General features: G+C 41.1%; 1 protein-coding gene across 7 annotated transcripts in view; it reads right to left on the bottom strand.

Annotated features, from left to right (window-relative positions):
• Positions 1 to 542: 542 nt before the first annotated feature.
• LOC124142531 (WD repeat-containing protein 7-like) overlaps positions 543 to 17,846 on the bottom strand; it is a 42,741-nt gene continuing 25,437 nt past the window's right edge. For all 7 annotated transcript variants that reach the window (XM_046511065.2, XM_046511066.2, XM_046511067.2 and 4 more), the window contains 16 exons: positions 17,472 to 17,554; positions 16,562 to 16,721; positions 14,188 to 14,405; positions 13,417 to 13,612; positions 12,193 to 12,525; positions 11,433 to 11,570; positions 10,111 to 10,891; positions 9,629 to 9,863; positions 8,891 to 9,080; positions 8,073 to 8,276; positions 6,370 to 6,556; positions 3,962 to 4,232; positions 3,533 to 3,615; positions 2,465 to 2,567; positions 1,782 to 1,886; positions 543 to 1,208 (listed from right to left, as the gene is read on the bottom strand). In XM_046511065.2, the coding sequence (XP_046367021.2) occupies positions 1,023 to 1,208; positions 1,782 to 1,886; positions 2,465 to 2,567; positions 3,533 to 3,615; positions 3,962 to 4,232; positions 6,370 to 6,556; positions 8,073 to 8,276; positions 8,891 to 9,080; positions 9,629 to 9,863; positions 10,111 to 10,891; positions 11,433 to 11,570; positions 12,193 to 12,525; positions 13,417 to 13,612; positions 14,188 to 14,405; positions 16,562 to 16,721; positions 17,472 to 17,554 (3,473 nt within the window). In that variant the 3' untranslated portion in view covers positions 543 to 1,022. The remainder of the gene's footprint in view (positions 1,209 to 1,781; positions 1,887 to 2,464; positions 2,568 to 3,532; positions 3,616 to 3,961; positions 4,233 to 6,369; positions 6,557 to 8,072; positions 8,277 to 8,890; positions 9,081 to 9,628; positions 9,864 to 10,110; positions 10,892 to 11,432; positions 11,571 to 12,192; positions 12,526 to 13,416; positions 13,613 to 14,187; positions 14,406 to 16,561; positions 16,722 to 17,471; positions 17,555 to 17,846) is intronic.

Here is a 17,846-nt window from a genome sequence, read left to right as displayed (position 1 = left end):
AGTAGAGGAGTAACGATAACTGTGTAAACGGGATCACACACTTTACTGAAATGGCTGATCCTCACTTCTTGCCTTTAAATATAGACCTTCCATCAGTGATAAATCAAGTAGCAGGCAGCAATGGTTTGACCACAACAACACTGAGTGTGTATACAGTTATGTACCAGCCTGGATAGCGCTGAATGCTTCACTACATGCAACCAAGCTGCACGACAATGCATAGGAAGTCTCTTGGGGTGACAATCGAGAACATCTCTACTACATCAATACTATTGCTGGGATAGAAATATTAATTTTCACTTCCGGGTAGAAAAAAACCAACCAATTGGTTACAGAGTTACCATTTACCAAATGGCAAAAGTGGTAGTCCACAAGGGAATGTCATTAGTCATGCTAGTCCTTCCTGAATTGTACTAACCTTGGACTAGCAGACTTGCGTTAATTTTTAACCTTGTTACTGCAATATATGACCAACTATTGCAATGACATTGCGATAGTTTCATAAGTATATCCCACAAAGAAGATTTCCTTGCATTCTTTGACATGATGACAAAGTCTTACATGCTCACTTTGTCTTAGTTCACAGGATATCGCTTTATGAATTATGGGAGGTACATCCCAATATTGTCTGTAAAAAATTAAGTATACTTTATGAATGGATATCCATGGCTCTTCAAGTAAGGAGACTTACTATGTATCTTATTAATACAATTACCGTAGGTCTACTGACAGTGTAGTACGGTAGTGATGTTAGCAATTGATTTCTTAGCTTGTCATCTATGTATTGCCTTTGGGCCATAAACAATCCCGCTGTTGCTAGTTGATCAATCGTTACACCCCTAGAAGTCTCAACTACATCAGAACACACTGTACTACACCAACATATGAAGAATTGCTTGAAGCTTTTTGTATATTAAAGTGCTGAAGATATTTCAACCAACAATGTTTTGATACTGATTCCACAGCCTTTCGCTCTTCAAGCACATAATGCCCAGATATGTGTCATGAATCAATTCATCATCCTATACAGAATATTTTGTCTCTGTTCCATCAACGGTGAGCAAGACAACGGTTCTGTTGTCAATCCATACAAGTCGGACGAGTTTGAGGATGTTGGTGACTGGGGTTACTTGACACGGCGCAGTAGTGTACTGCCGTATACACTTGGTCTGCTGAGATCCAATACCAAACAGAGAAGACGAAGCAGTCTGAAACATAGCAGCAAGGAAACTAAACAAACTTGCCCTTCAACAACAAGGTGTGTGTGTGTGTGTGCGTGCGTGCGTGCTGGCATGCGTGATGTTTAACGCTGCACTCAACAATCTTCCAGCTATATGACGGCAGCTTATAAATAATCAAACCTGGATTAGACAATCCAGTGATCGATACTATAAGCAACGATCCACGTCTTCAGGGTACTAAGCCTTGCAATAATCAAGGTCACAAACCCTGACTACCCGATCCATTTGGTCGCCTCTAAGACCAGCATAGCTTGCTGGGGACCTATTCTAACCTGGAATCCCCACTGAAGAAGTGAAGTGGAGATGGATTTATTGACATCTGGCTGGATTTAGTGACCTACTATGTATGTGTGCACTGATCCTCCACTGATGTCAGTCTGACAAAGGTTTATAATATATACATCAGGCAAATTTGGGAATTGAAAAAAACTTTTAATGTTGGTAGCAAGGGTTAATTCATGATGTAGTCATTTTATAACGTCTTCAATTACAAATGCCAACATTCTTTATTGAGAAGTCTGTGAGGGTGACAGTTCCTACCTGCCAGAACTTGAGTTTACTGTCAACATGGGAGAAAGTGGCCAGGAACTTGCCGTCTGGGTTGACAGACACGGCAATGATTGGACCATGGTGGCCTGGAATAAGCTGGAAACAACAACAGTGTACAACAATACATTGCTTTGTCACATACAAACATGCTTGCAAACATGGTGTCAGTACTGCATACAATCATCCATAACAGTGTAGAATTAGAGAGTCACCTGTTTTGTAAAACTATGAAACTGTTCCAAGCGTAAATCAGTGTTAGAAATTGGCACGGGTCCTGTAGTCCTTGCCAAACTGACCAATAGTTAAGGTATCATAAGGACTAGTTGAAATTTGCCATTTTTAAAGGTTTTGCTATATGTTATCATTATAAGGACTATTGGACTAAATATGTTAGTTTCTACCCCTGATAAATATTGTTTTGGCAATATTCCTACTTGTGCAATGTCTTCTCAGTCCTTACAGTTTCACAAAAGCCTTCAAAAGTCACTTTGTTAACTTCTACCACTGTACCCATCAATTAATGATTAATTTAATTACACAAAAGACAGTTTCAACATGGCACTAATTTCTAGCATGAGACAAAATGGGCATCACTGCCCCTCTTTAGTATTTTATTTTACGAACGTATCATTCAATAACATTAAGCTTTTTGTAAGTAAATAATGTCCCTCTACCTGACACTTGGCATGTTGTTTCATCTCGTACAGAGCCAGGCCACCGTTCTTGGCCCCCACCCAGATCCGCTTGGTTTGTCCACAGTACGATACCATACTGAACCTATACATATCAAAATAATAATTGAATGAGTGAACGCTGCTTATCACTGCAGCCAGCAGTATTCACCTATGTCACTGCAGCCTGTAAATAATCGAGTCTTGACCTGACAAATCAGCGATGCATATTATTTGCAACGTCATAGGCTGTCTTTTTTTTTTTAACTTGACCACAGTTTGTGGTTATATTTGACAACCCAAACCAATGGTTCAAATTAAGGGGTACTTGTCATAGTCCTAATGACAAAGTTTTAAGATTGTTGGTGTTCCTAGATTCAAGTATTATAGCAGCAACTCTCAAGGACCCCAGGATCCCCACTAATTGAAGATGTCCCTGACTGTTTGCAAAACATGACCCTCCCTACCTTTCCTCTGTGCCCCACCCTACCTGCCCCTCCCTCCTTTCCCCATCCTACCTGCCTCTCCCTGAATGTCCCACCCTGACTGCCTCTCCCTTCCTGCCCCCACACTACCATCCTCTCCCTGAATGTCCCACCCTGAATGTCCCACCCTGACTGCCTCTCCCTGCTTGTCCCTCCCTTCCTGCCCCACCCTACCTGCCTCTCCCTGAATGTCCCACCCTGACTGCCTCTCCCTGCTTGTCCCTCCCTTCCTGCCCCACCCTACCTGCCTCTCCCTGAATGTCCCACCCTGACTGCCTCTCCCTGCTTGTCCCTCCCTACCTGCCTCTCCCTGAATGTCCCACCCTTACTGCCTCTCCCTGCTTGTCCCTCCCTTCCTGCCCCACCCTACCTGCCTCTCCCTGAATGTCCCATCCTGACTGCCTCTCCCTGCTTGTCCCTCCCTTCCTGCCCCACCCTACCTGCCTCTCCCTGAATGTCCCAACCTACCTGCCTCATGCTGCTTGTCCCTCCTCCTCCCCCCTTGCGCCATCCTGCATGCCCTCCACCTTTGCCCCATCCTACCTTCCCCTTCCTGCATGTTCAACCCTCTCTGCTCCCACCCTACCTGCAGACTGCTGGGAAGAGTTCCTGCAGCCCCTTGGCCTTGAGCTGGGTTATCTCCAGACAATGCATGGTCACATCCATTACCTGGAACACAACATTGTACAGGCTGTCAGACATTGTCGCTCCACACACCTTCTCCCCTTGAAACTATCACTAGGGGTGTATTGATGCTTCACAACAGTCCATGGGCCAATGGCAAAATACTGATGACAAGTTTGGTAACATAAATAATATCAATAGACGTAAAAAAATGCTGTCAATCATTAATCATTATCTTTTTCATCTGAATTCAAACAAATATGTGAGTATCCAATCAGAACATCAAATACTACTGCAGAAGAGACTGACCATTTAATATTTGGGGGGAGGGTGGAAGAGGGAGAAAGAACTGACAAGTCTGAGATCCTATTAAAAGAAAGCATATACTTACCTCACAAATGAGATCAGCCACATCATTTGGCATTTTCTCGACCAGCAGCTCAATAACATGGAGGATCTCCTGCTTGGCTCTGACCAGCACAGAGTTGAGGATCTGTGCATGTTGAGACTGGGTGTTCTGTGCCAGGGCGTTGTATCGTGCCACCTCCTTGGCCATGGTGATGATGAGTGCTGGGGGTCGGGCTGTTGCTATCAGGGACAGAGCATGGCGTGCGGATCTGCAGGCATCTGCTGCTGGGGTCAGAGGGAGCCCATAGCTCATGCTGCAAACAGAGGCATTATTATTACTATCCTGAACAATAAAGTCATTAGAAAAAACAATTTATTTTATGCCAGTAAGAAAGAGCCAACCACATTGAAATATCAACGTGTTTTATTTTTTTCTCTCCATTTAATCAAGGTCACAGTGTACTACAAACAAATCCACACTCAACTTGGTTTCACAAGTTAACAGTAATTTGAACTCCTTACTCACAAAACAGAAATTGTCATCAGTTCTCATGGGTAGACACAACATGCAAAAAACCTGTTCATGTAATATCATCACAATTAGAAAGAAAGCTACTAGTCCTTACAGATTTTCACTGGCATTGGACAAGCAGACTAGTGGTCATGCTGAACACTCAACCAGGACCAGCTATAGTCAGTGAAAGTAGCGGCATCATAATCCTTGTCCAAAACATCGAAAGAAATTGCAGAACATGTTCACACACAAAAACAATGACAGACACATGCCTGCCAGTGATTATGTAGCAGTATGCTTGTAAATAGAATATTGTTAGATTTTAAAGTATCATCATAGTAACCAAACATGAATTAAATTAATAAGCTAACCTAAATATTTAACATTTATTTTACTAAATACTTGTGTTAACTTCAGCACTTGCACAAATCTACTAATTCACAGGTAAGCTAGTTCTGTATATAGCTTGGGTAGTTCAGCCATTTCTTTCTTGGCTATTGTCAATGGGTCGGTCACAGGCTTGGCCTGTGATTAGGTGCTCTTTGTGATCTAGCTTTGTTGCATGTTCTCTGCAATTATGTGGGGACACTGATCACACTTCTACTGGTCAGTCAGGACATATTTTCTCAACACGTTCTCTACACTGAATCATATAGGGTAAGTTCATTTAATTATTACTTTATTTATCTGGAAGCTTAGGTTATGTATTTTAATCATTGTTGTTGGATATAGTATTTTGGCTAGCATTGTATTATGACATTGTAATGTATTCTTAATTCAACTTAACTGTGTATTTGACTGAGATAATAGCCAAATGTACATTTTATAAAATAGATTTAAACTGGTTAGAAGTGATATATGTATTATGTATATAGGTATAGTATTTTGTAGAATTTATAATGCTTGTATTCCATACACGCTAGTATAACTGTGGCTATGTAATATATTTATATGTAGTATACTTATTTGTGCAGGGCTATTTCAATGCACATCTCTATAAGAGAGTTTCCAGCCTGCGTCCCTGAGACGAGGTATGCTATTTATGTTTTATTAATTATGCATTATTAACTATATATATATAGAGTGTAATTTGTTTTATCTGGAAGGATTTGTTAATATATATATATGCCAAAAGTAAGGAACTATAGATCTAAATGTATAATTAGTATTGTTGTTATTTAGTGCCTTTATAATGATACCCATGATATTTATATCAAATTATGTATGTTTTAGGGCAGATCCGGACTACTGTGTAGTTCTCTACGCCCATTGAAAATAAATCCCTTGAACCCAACAAGTACTCTCTTATCTTTGAGAGGACCAGAGTACCGCTGTTACAATTGCAAAGACATGAATGGAAACAGCATCTATCTGTACTAGTAAGTGAATGTGTTGATAACCAGTGTTGATAGCGTAAGCAGTGACTCATACACAGGGCTCCAAATAATTGTTTGAGCCACTGAGCGTTTACTCACATGTTAACATTTACATTGGGTATTTGATTCTGTTATTTGGGTATTGAACATATTTCATTCCCTTGGATCCAGTCTACAGTCAGGGTGGCCTCTTTTTAATTCCATTCATGGGTATATACCATATCTATTTGTAACTTAGAAATCCTGCACTGAATACAAAAGATTCTTGTAATTGGCTCATTTCTTTTGGAGTTGTTTTGGTCAAAGAACCAACTGATCCACATACACATATAATGTAGAAAATGGTAGCAATATCCAAGCTGACAATCTTTTACTTCTTTTGTTGCAAAATCACAAAAGTATTAAGTGATAATAGGGATAACATTCTGCAACACAAGCCACTCATCTGATGTTCCTGTCGCTCAAGCATTTTTTAACGGTCTAAATGCACGTTTTGATGATTATTCACCAGTGTGTGATTGGCAGTCACCGGACGGCTATAGATACGAGTGTGAGACTCACCTTGGCAGTAGCCTGTCTGCATCCACACACAGCTCCAGCAGCCCCAGCAGCACGGAGGACACGTCCAGATACGGCTCCCAGACAGTGAAGCCCCTACCCAACAGGTCGATGGCCGCACGGCGGATGGGGGTATTGGAGGGTAGGCGGGGACTGGGAGGGGTCAGCAACAGGAACGTTAGAGCCTTGCCTGCAAGGTGAAGTTTGAAAGCAGGGTTAGAAATAAATTAATACTGTCACTAGTAACGATCTGCTTCAGAGTTGCTATCTTCCTGATAGTAAAATTTGTAGTACACAAGGAAACGTCACTGGTCCTTTTACAAGTCTCAGACAAGCTGACTCAGGTTAATCCAACAATACCCATTTAATCCAACAATACAAGGTGAAAATAGAAAGGTTTAGCTCACCTTCACTACAGACTGGTAGATAATGTGATACAAGAACAGTTTGCGACTTAAGCCACTATCCAGAAGTCCAAGTCTTGTAAAATTCTATTTGGTCTAATAATAGTCCAAATAATAACACTAAAACCAGAAAATGATGCTAAGAGTCATGCCCGGGCTAGCAGACCCAAAGGTGTTGGCACAGGGGGCAAGGGTAATATTTATTGCACAAAACTGTTGTTTACTTAATGCCAAACTGTTGCATGTTATCGTGGACAAGAAGGAGTTAAAACATCCATGGCTACTGTAGCTCACCTGGCTCAAACAAATGGTACATTATACTTTACAATGGGGTTACTTTTGCAAACAATTTTGAATGGAGTATGACTTATGCTCTGGAAATAACAGAAATTAATCATAATGGAGGAATACACAGAAGGATGGACAGTCTGTTCTATGTAGATAACTATCTAAGGTTACAAGAGTGTTGTGAATATTTAATGGCTGTTTCAGTTACATTAGCCGGTTATACATAAACATAATATAGAATAGTGAAGTGAGGTGAAATGGGGTTTATTGTCATCTGTCTGTCTGTCTGTCTGTCTGTCTGTGTGCATTCAAGTGTGTCCGGACTAATGTCAGTTTCATAGAGCTAGCCCACTGAGATTCTATGCCACTGTTTAACATTGATACCCCTCTCGGACACTCCATGCCAAAGAGTCTTTGTTTTATCTCATAATGCCTAGACCCCAGCAGGGTAACAAGAAGTACCATATTTTAATGTATTTTGGTATGACGTGGCCAGGGATCGAACTACCGACCTCCTCCTCTCCGGGTAGATGCTCTATCCATTAGACCCAAACGAAGTTCTCACTTAGAATATGTCCCCAGTACTTATTATGGTTAATTATCAATGATATCTCGTTAGTTTCTTTCCTCATTGTACGGGTCAATAAACCACCTGTTTGTTCGTGGATGCTGCTCTGATGACACCTCAGAGGTCCGCTTCAAACTGTAGATGTGACGCATATCCCTCGAAAAATAATGTGCAAATCTTACATAACCAGCGATTTATCAGTCAGCTTTAAAGACAAGCAAGACAGCTAAGGACCTATTCTTCCCCAGGGAACTACACAGGGGAAACCATTAACTTATGCAGCAAAACACCAAATATGTTTAAGCAACAAACTACTCATTTGTTTGCCAATTTCCTGAACTGACAACTGAGCTAAAGATCTCACAATTGACCCACACCGAGTGTCTATGAAAATGACAATTCTGTGACGGACACTTGACCTTGTACTTGGATGATGCTGTACTCACTAGTGTGTCTGGAGAGGTTGTAGTTTGTGAGACTGAAGCCTTCTTGGACATTCCTCTTGCCCTTCTTTATCTCCTCCACCTTGCGTCGGTTGGGTTCTATCTCGTGCCCAAACTCTGCTCCTATCACACCTAACATCACAATAGCAGTTGCCTGTTTTCGCCGACTTTCAAATGACACAGATACTTTGTGGGCAGGAGAATCACCTGAAAAGAAAAGAAAAGCATAATTTTATATTTATCATATTATACTTTTGGTTTTATTGCATCTTTTCACAATATAGTTCTCAACGAAAGAGTACTGAGGTAATAAAGATCACTTTTCAAGATGATCTAAAATTGTTATTTCTAATAAAGATAAATCCTGGGTTAATAATGGGACAAATAAACTTGCTCTTGAATATTGCTATTTTGAATAATTATGAACCTGTACAGCCAGGAGTGCTTAGAGAAGAGGCTAGCATCCTTACAAAAAGTTGAAAAAGTTTCAGAATGATATTAAAGTTAATTTTTGAGTTAACAAGGAGTGAGTTAGTGGTCGAGTTAAAACTTTACATCATATTAGCAACGTTGTAGTCATATAGCTATAGAACCAGGGTGAAAAATGACATAAGACGAGTAAAATTCACTTCCTTATGGAGTACCACTTTTACCATTTCACCATGTAGCAGATCGTTTTTGTGGTCCTGATGAGAAAAACCCAATTCCTAATCTTGGTTCTCTACAACATATTCATTAGTTTAAGAGTCTTCCGAAAAAGCCTGCAGCACGTCAATTATTTCCATTTTGCTGATGAACATTCAGGTACAGACAGTACTCACCTGCCAGCATCTGTTCATCATCTTCCTCTTCCTCGTCCTCCTCCCCACGTTGAGGGTCACTCAGCAGGCTGTGCTGGGGGTCCACATAGGTCGGCAGGTATGGAGACCATTCATCTATTATTGCTTTCCGTCCTTCAGGTCCAATCCGACGAAGCTCAGCCAACAGAAGAGCCTGGGCTGCTTCTCTAATCTGTCAAACAAAACTTCAACAGTCACTTGATGAAATAAGCCATCTACATAGTTCAACCAAACATTCATGCTGCATGGGACTCACATCCATCGACAAGTAATGTCCACTGATACCTTGAACAGATAGTCAATTTTCTTTTCTAAAGTGAAAACTAAAATGCCTCCAACCTCAGTTTTATAATTTTAATGCAAATATAATAATACTTCATTGTGGCTTACTAAAGTTTAGCTGAGATTTTATTTAGCATTATGATTTTTCTCAGTTTGAAATTAATGCTGTAGATTAAATCTTTTGCAAACGAACAAGGTTCATATATGGGGAAAATAATTAACAAACAAAATGGAAGACATTCACTTGATAATATTTCTCAAAAAGACAAAGGACATAATGGACAGAAAACTCAAATTAATATGAACCTATCTTTCTCTTTCATGCAGAAAATTGACTAATGTTTGCAAATGCAATGTACTATTCTTATTGTGAGCTAAGAAATGACCTGAAATTCAACATGGCAAGGCCACCTAGCCAGCGTAGTGTAAGGTTCTCACCTCCAGACAGCGGTCCTGCCACCTGCGAGCCAGCATCTCCAGCTGAGGGGATTGGTAGTGAGCGGGACCTACCAGCTCGGGCAGTAGCACGCAGTGTAGCGCTGCTAACAGACTCCAGCCCTGCTTTATCTGGGCCTGCAGGATACTGACACTGTCTTCGTCCTCACTACCTGCATCACTGTCAGTCTCATTCATGATAATGCCATGGTGATTGGTGAACTGACTATTGCCCTTCCTGTTACAGGGAAGAGATTATTTGGTTTGAAAATTTGCAACTTAGGTGGCTATAAAAGCACATGACTTCTTACACAACACAAATAACTGAGAAATAGAGAAAACCTTCAACAGAGTGACCATAAATCCACTCCATTGTTGCACAATTGCAAACAAAACATGAGCACTGGTGACATTGATTTAGCATTTTTCCCAGTTTTTTAAACAAAGAGCTACCTGATGCCTTAATAATATGGTTATGTACTTACCTCCTTGATCTGCTCTGTTTACCAAAGATGAAGCTGGCATGACTCATCCCCATCAGTGTGTTGGCTACTGAGATTACACTGAGGAGGTGCTGAGTGGTCACACCGCTGGAGATTTTCCATCTTGCCTTCGCAGAGAAGATCCTGGTCTCTTCCTGTAGGGCTGACAGAGGTGGCCGGCTCGCTGCCTTCTGGTCCTCAGAAGATGTGTTGTGACGAAGCTCACTTTCCAGATCCCCATCACTGAACAGCAGGTGCTCTACATCAAACGGAACACTCCCTGACCTCTGTGCAAGCAGTGTCTTCTTGCTGGATTCATCAGCAGTCCCTTTATCCATTCCCTTCATGGCTGCAGTCCGAGCTTGATCAGCAAGAGTTGTCTTCCCAATGTCGCCACTGATGCCCACCAACTCCTCCTGACAAACACGCTTGTGCCATCCCGGCAGCATCAGTGACATGTGGCCCTGGCGGGACAGCAGGCCAAACGATATGGGGCACTGAGGTTTCAGCAGTCCAAGTTTGTTAACACAAAGTCTATCAAGATCTGGATCCAGGCCCCATGCATGAAGACATGACATGAAGAACTGAGCGATCTCCAGTGTCAAATTGTCATTGACAACAAGGCCATCAGGCTTGGTGTTACTTCGCCTTGAGGGACTTGCACTCATTCTTGTGGGAGTTAAACGACCTCCTGTTTGTACAGGAACGAGTCCAGCTGTCTCTGCCCTTGCTTGTATCTTCTGACCAACATTCTCAGCCTTTTCCTTAGCTTTGGCTATGAAACCTGTGGACATCGATCATTACAGTTAGCATGGAATTCTACCAAAGGACCTCTCCTTCAAACATGAAGTTAACATAGACATAATTATTTGCTTTCTCTTTACTTTCACCTTACAAAAAATATTTAAATCAGCTGTACATGAACAGTGAAATTTATTTCACAGGAAGGAATTATTGTTTATACAAATTGTAATTTTCTGAGGGAATAAACTGTATCTAAATGTCCCTATTATTCAGAGTTGACTTTCTATCAGATGACATTATTGTAACTGAGTGAGAGAGTTATAGATATTGATGCTACTTTGGCCACGGGTCCCCAGTAATGCTGGGTTTAGAGGTTTACCACTTTGGTGAAACAAACAAGCATGGGTATGGTGCTGACAAACCTATATAGATGATTAGGTGAATCTGGGATATGAACCCACAATCATAGATTAATGGCATGCAAAAGGGACACAACTCTGCACAGCACATTACAGGCTACATATGCCCCATCTGTTAATGAAGAAGGAACAAAGCCAGGTCCTAGTGATGCAATGGTTTACCCATGAGCTTCTGTTGTGTGTCTGACAGCTCCAGGCCTCCAGAGGACTTGATGAGCTGGTCCTCTGTCATCCCGATGAGTCCCCTCGCCTCCAGCTCTCCGGGGGACATGGTGGAATACTCCTCCGTCAACAGTTGCACTGCACACACAACAGCAGTCTCATGTCATCTCATGCATCAGTAAATCTCATAACACATTACTGAAGAACTAATCTCACAAAACTCAGAACTCAACTTTAATCCTATGTGATAGCTCTCTGCATCAAGATATGATAACCCTACATGTCTAATTAATTTCCTTATCAGCCATCAGCATGGAGGCTCATGACTTCTTGGTACAAGTGAGTGAAGCATTCTGATTTCTGTATCTCGAAACCGATTGTAAATGAGCAGTTCCAAAAGAAGAAAATACTGGTCACACTATGAGTGAGTGATTATGGCCTAAGGCCACTTTTTGTAATGTGACTATTCCAGCAATATCAAGGCAACTACACTAGAAATTGGCTTCACACATTATAACCTTGTACGTTTTCAGCAAGACAGATAAACATCTCAATCACTAGGCTACCTCACCATCTCAACAAAATATGCAGCAGGACATATTGTATATCAGGAAGTGAAGGAGCAAAAGAAAGGGTCTCCTATTTTATCCTAACAATCCATCACATAAACCATCGAACTGATTTCACATCCAAATATTTAGATATAGAATTGCATATGCAACAGCAATGAATGGAACATGCTACATTTTCTGGTACATACCAATCAAAGCCTCTGTGTCAAAGAAAAGCACATGTGAGTCCGGGTCCCTTGTGTTGGTCCTCACTCCTTGTATAAGCAGGGGGTACCCGGTAGGTTTGAGCATCTCTGGAGGTGGCCTCTGTGTCAGCTGCTGCTGCTGATGTTGGGCAGCTGCTTGTTGCTGTTGTAGTTTCTGCTGGGCCAGGTTTTTGAATGTTGCCAGATTCCGTCTCTTTAGTGCCTGAGCCAGAGTAAGACTAGGATTGGTCAGACTCTCCATAGGTGTTGCATTTTCATCACAGTTGTTGAGGATCTCCTCTGCAGTAATGCCATGGACAACTCGATCCAGGTGACCTGGAAACATAATAAGATTGGGAGTCAGTGAGTAGCGAGGGTTTTAAGTTGTGTCAGCAATATTCTGTAAAGAGAGTAATTATGATCAGACAATATTCCAGGAAAGGATCACACCAGAAGTGGGCTGACAACACTGTCTCCATGTGGGGAAATGTTCACAGCTCTTGAGTTTTATGATCAAACACATTAACCAGTACACAGCCCAACTACCCACATCTAATAAGTATACCTGTGATAGAGTGAACCAATTCTACTGCTATATCATGAAAGGCTTATCCATACGAAAACATCAGTCAGACAGGTAATGAATCCTTCCCGGTCACAATGGTTCGTCATGTTCAGTAGTTTTACTGATCTATGTTATGACTGCACTTCTCATTGGCCTAAAACAATGTGATCATAATACATGTATGCTGATGTAATACTTAACATGCTTAATTCAATAGCAGCCACTGGCAAAATTTCAAGCAGATGATGATGTCAGTATATTTTTTGGGAAAAAACAGTACTCTTTTTCACAAGAATCTACTTCTAGACTTCATTTCTGTATTGTTCTAATTCAACAAAAAATGACACTGTTGAAAATTGAGTAACGTCAGGTAACTTCTTGTGCAGCCAGTCTCTACGATATAAAACTCACCAGAAACAGTGAGAGTGATACCATCAGAGAGTAACTGAACAGCGCTGCGGCAAACTTTTTGAGAACTCATTCAGTAATTCATGCAGGAATATACTACAGTATTCATTTCCTGACACACCTCATATAAAGTGACACCAGCTAAAGTAACTGCCAATGTAGTGTCTCCACATGATACACATTATGATCAACTACTTTCGTCCAGCTTCAATAAAACTGTACACCAGACAATACATTGTGTGTGTCCCACTGACCTGTCTCCATCTGCCATACATAGACTGTGCCATCAGAGCAGCTGACAACCATGAAGTCATCCAGGGGACGCCATCTGATTGTCTGGACTGGAAACAGATGGCGCCCTGCTAACATGATACACTTCCTCTCCTTCATGCTGAGGAGAGCTACAGAGTGGTCACTGGCAACCGAGCAAACAGCAGACAGGATCCGAGTCTGAAAGTATTTAACATGCAAAATTCATTCCTTCACAGCAATACCAGCACAATGCATTGTGAGTGAGTTTTACACAGCTTTTAGCAATATTCCAGCAATTTCATGACAGGGAACACCAGAAAAGAGCTTTACACTTTTTAACCATGTGGCAAACAAATTCGGGGTCTTTGGCGTGACACTAGGCTTTAACTACTAGGCTTCCTTAACTAGGGCGGGTGGCCCATTGATAGCATGAGGAATCATTACATTCCTACAAATAATCATATCTTAGTGATCCCATCTAGGCCCTGCCGTGTATAAATAATGCACCAAATGCACCTCTGTCACCAATGTAGAAATCGTGTGAAACCCAGGGAGCAATACTTTTTGCTGATAACAAATGAAAAAATTGCACGTAAGTTCCATTGCTACTTTACGAAAGGCACTTATTTTCTTAACTGTACATTCCCTAGCTTTAAAGATGACAGAAAAGAGCATTGGTACACACTAGATCTACGACATTTGTATTTCACAAATGACACCTAATAACAATATATGGAGGTCAAGGGACCAGGCAAGCCAGATTGTCTGCTTACATTGCAGTTCCCGGGCGGCACCAACATCTGTGTGAGCTCCCCGCCATGTACAGTGAAGGTGTGGATCTTGTAGCCGGAGTTCATGTCCCACAGGATCACCGAGAAGTCGGCTCCCCCAGACAGCAGATGTTGGGGCTCGTACCGCGTGCTCTCGTTGAAGGGGTACAGCAGACATGTCACCCTCCCGTCATGTCCCTGCAGGATCTTGGTGGGAATATCTGACAGGGAGGACATGCTTATCATAACCACTGAGCATCATTCTGAAGCCACATTACAGCAAGGGGAAGAACATGCTTCACATATAGTGATCTTGTGAAGTATAACACCCAGGTCATCAGCATGGTGAGTGAATAATAAATACCGGTAAGACATGATAGAAATTAGAGGTGTAACGATATGGTGAGGATGTGATACGATACGTATCCCGATATTACAGGTTTGATACGATTTGTTTCCCAATATACCGTATATTGCTGTGTATAAGGCGACCCCAGGTATAAGACGACCCCCCTGTACACGCCTTTAAAATCAACCCAAAATCCTACACTCCGTGTATAAGGCGACCTTGAGTGAAGCACATCACAAGTGCGCACACAAACCTTATATATGCAATAAAAATATGTTTATCTTGCATTGTTTTTTCTATGATGATTGGTCGCGTGTGTAACTCCAGCACATGTTGCCATTTTGTGTTTACACGGTACGACACTAAATTGGTGCCCGTAAAATAAAATTCATTTATGAAGTAATAACATATAAGAGACAATGGTGAGTAATTTAATCGCCAATTAACTATGTTGTAACTAACTAGGCTTATGTTTGCTTCACATTCAGCGTGTTTATTCCACAATCACTTATACACACCGTCTCCAACAGTTGTTAATACAACTGTAAAAACAGCGGGAATTGATTTCAGCTTCACCGGTTATCACATGTTAGGTCACGTGTGCCATATGCAAATGCTTACCGGTACTTCTGGCTCTCTACTCACGGATGTTGATTGTTTTACAGTGTCAGCTGGTTTGACAATCTGCATCGAGGCGGGGGCAATTTCAACTTTATTTGCAGAAATTATTTAACTTTATTCAAGGAAAAGAGACACAAATCATGTATATGTATGGAAATAGTTACTGGAACAGTTATTTAGGACGAAATGCGAAGTTTTATTGTCAAATGCTGGGCTGGCTATCTGACGCCAGTTGACATCGTCAGTGGAAAAAAATGTGAGATCTTAGACTCCTTGTATAAGACGACCCCCCTTCTTAACCCCCTCATTTTAGGTACGAAAAACTCTCCTTATACACAGCGATATACAGTAGTACTTTTATTTCATAAGTTGATATTCTTTCTTCTAGCAAGTGAATCAGAACCCTGAATCATTTGTTTTTGAATTTCAGAGACCAAGATGGGATATTGTAGATCAGGAACATATAGAATAGAGGGCACTGTGAATGTAATGCTACTTATAGCCAACCATGAAATTCCAGAGAATCTGTGTAACATGGTATAAGTTGGTTGTTGAACAGGTTCAAATACATTTTAAATTTGTTATTGAACACATCTTTTTATACCAATATGACTTGTAATGTAATGTATCATATGTATCCCAATATAGGGGTTGTAAATCAATGCATTGTAAAGTGGGACTCGTATCGGTACACAAACCTGTATCGCCGTATCGTCATACAACTTATAGAGATCTAGTCTTTTTTCCAGGGTGCCACAGGGCACGCAAAGGAAGTTTAGACATGCCCTTTGGGATATTTAAGTGTGCCAACCTTAAGAGTACTTTTCAATGAAAAAAGAAATAGGTTATATGACTTTTTGTTCATTAAGTGTGTTCATCTGTTTCAATATGTTACATTCACTACCTATCAGCTCGCTAACAGTTTCAATTAACATTCACCAGCTCTGGTATCGAGTAGCATCATGTCAACATTATCATTATCTTCAATCTTTCCTGCACATGCATTCCGCCTCACAATATTTCTTCAATAGAAATTACTTATTTTCCATTTTGAAGGCATTTTGACAGATGTCTGATTTCCCCTCACAGCAAACGTAAAGCTAAAACGATGTCGGTCATGCGCAGATGATGCATTTCTAAACAAAAATCTGTCATTTCCTGGAAAATTCCAAATGCATGTTTGATTATTTTTTGGTGCATACTTTCATCATGTTCATGCATGACTTGTTTCTGACTGCATGATTACAATTAACTTGAGTGTCATGGCATGAGTATTCATATCTCTGTCACAAGAGAGGAACTGAAAGTCTTACACTAATGAATCCCCCAGAGGAACTTGTCCTGCCCAACTGGCAGCACCCACAAACTGCCTATTAACCAGGGTTAAACACTACTGAAAGGACCTACTGTCAGCCTTGAGTGTCTTGGTGGTGAGAAGCTGAAGCATGACGCTCTGTGTTGCAGGGACGATGACGATGGTGCCGTTGATGCGGCCGCACACCAGCTTGCCTTGTGACGGGATGTAGATGGTGGACGAGATGTGGAGGGACTGCCTGTTCTCATCACACTGACCACGCAACATTAATATAACAGTCACAATAAACCACTAAACATTTTAGTCTTTATTCCTTTAGATTTCATTCCAACTTAGTCTCACTCAGTGAACAAATGAAGAGAAGCTCTGACACTCAAGCAAGTAAGAATTTCAATGTATTCAGTGGAATTCTCAACTAATATTAAAAGGCATAATCCTAATGTCTGATGTCATGAACTCTGAAATTGTGTATTACATAACTTGAGCACGTTTAGTATTCTAAAATAAATATAATGTATCACCCTGAACATTCACTTGTAATTATTATTATTATTATTATTAAGGCTACTTCATTTTACTTCCTTCATCAACTGAATGAAACAAATCAAGCAATGCTATCCAGATATACACAGGTCGATAGGGTAGGGTCGCTCCTAATGTATTCTAAAGTCCTCTAAAGTAAAATTCAGGAAGAAGTAGTGACATTGTATTCATGTCGGGAATCGAACCCAGGTCTTCGGTGTGACAAGCGAACGCTTTAACCACTAGGCTACCCGATCGCCCCTCTAATTTAGCTGAAGCACTATAAGGCTACAATTATTCACATACCATGTGGTAAACATTCAGAAAAGTTTTCAGCTTAATTCCTGTTATTTATGACCATATAACTAAAATGACTTCGCTATCATTGCCATGATTGTTCACCTGGACAACAAATGTTGCAAGTAAACAAATGCACAGAAAGACGTCTACAGTGTTGTTTCCTGGGCACCGTATACCTACCAGTCCGTCCAGCACTCCAGCAGGGGGCCTGTACAGGCTGTCCCACACCTCCTGCAGTGTGGTCTTACAGCGGGGAGGGAGGGCTGCAAGGTAGGAGGGCACACATACAACAATCTGACAGTTTACCCACTTGTCCGAAGCTTGACTATAGTCGAATAATATGTTGGCCAGTGAACTATGATTATTATTTGTCCATATGTCAAGATTGTTTTTCTGTGAGTCACTGTGCCTACCAATTGATCCATTGTTACCTCTACCACCAGTATAGGTTGCTGGGGACCTTTTCTAACCAGGAACTCCATATGGGGCCCATATAATAAGACTAAAATCTACTGAAAATAATGCTAATACACAAGTTCAGACAAGAAGACTCAC

Source organism: Haliotis rufescens, unplaced genomic scaffold, assembly GCF_023055435.1.
Source record: "Haliotis rufescens isolate VD_foot unplaced genomic scaffold, xgHalRufe1.0.p SCAF_17, whole genome shotgun sequence".
NCBI classification, from domain to species: Eukaryota; Metazoa; Mollusca; class Gastropoda; order Lepetellida; family Haliotidae; genus Haliotis; species Haliotis rufescens.
Note: the sequence above shows the minus strand (reverse complement) of the source record. Positions and strands in the feature narration are given on the sequence as shown.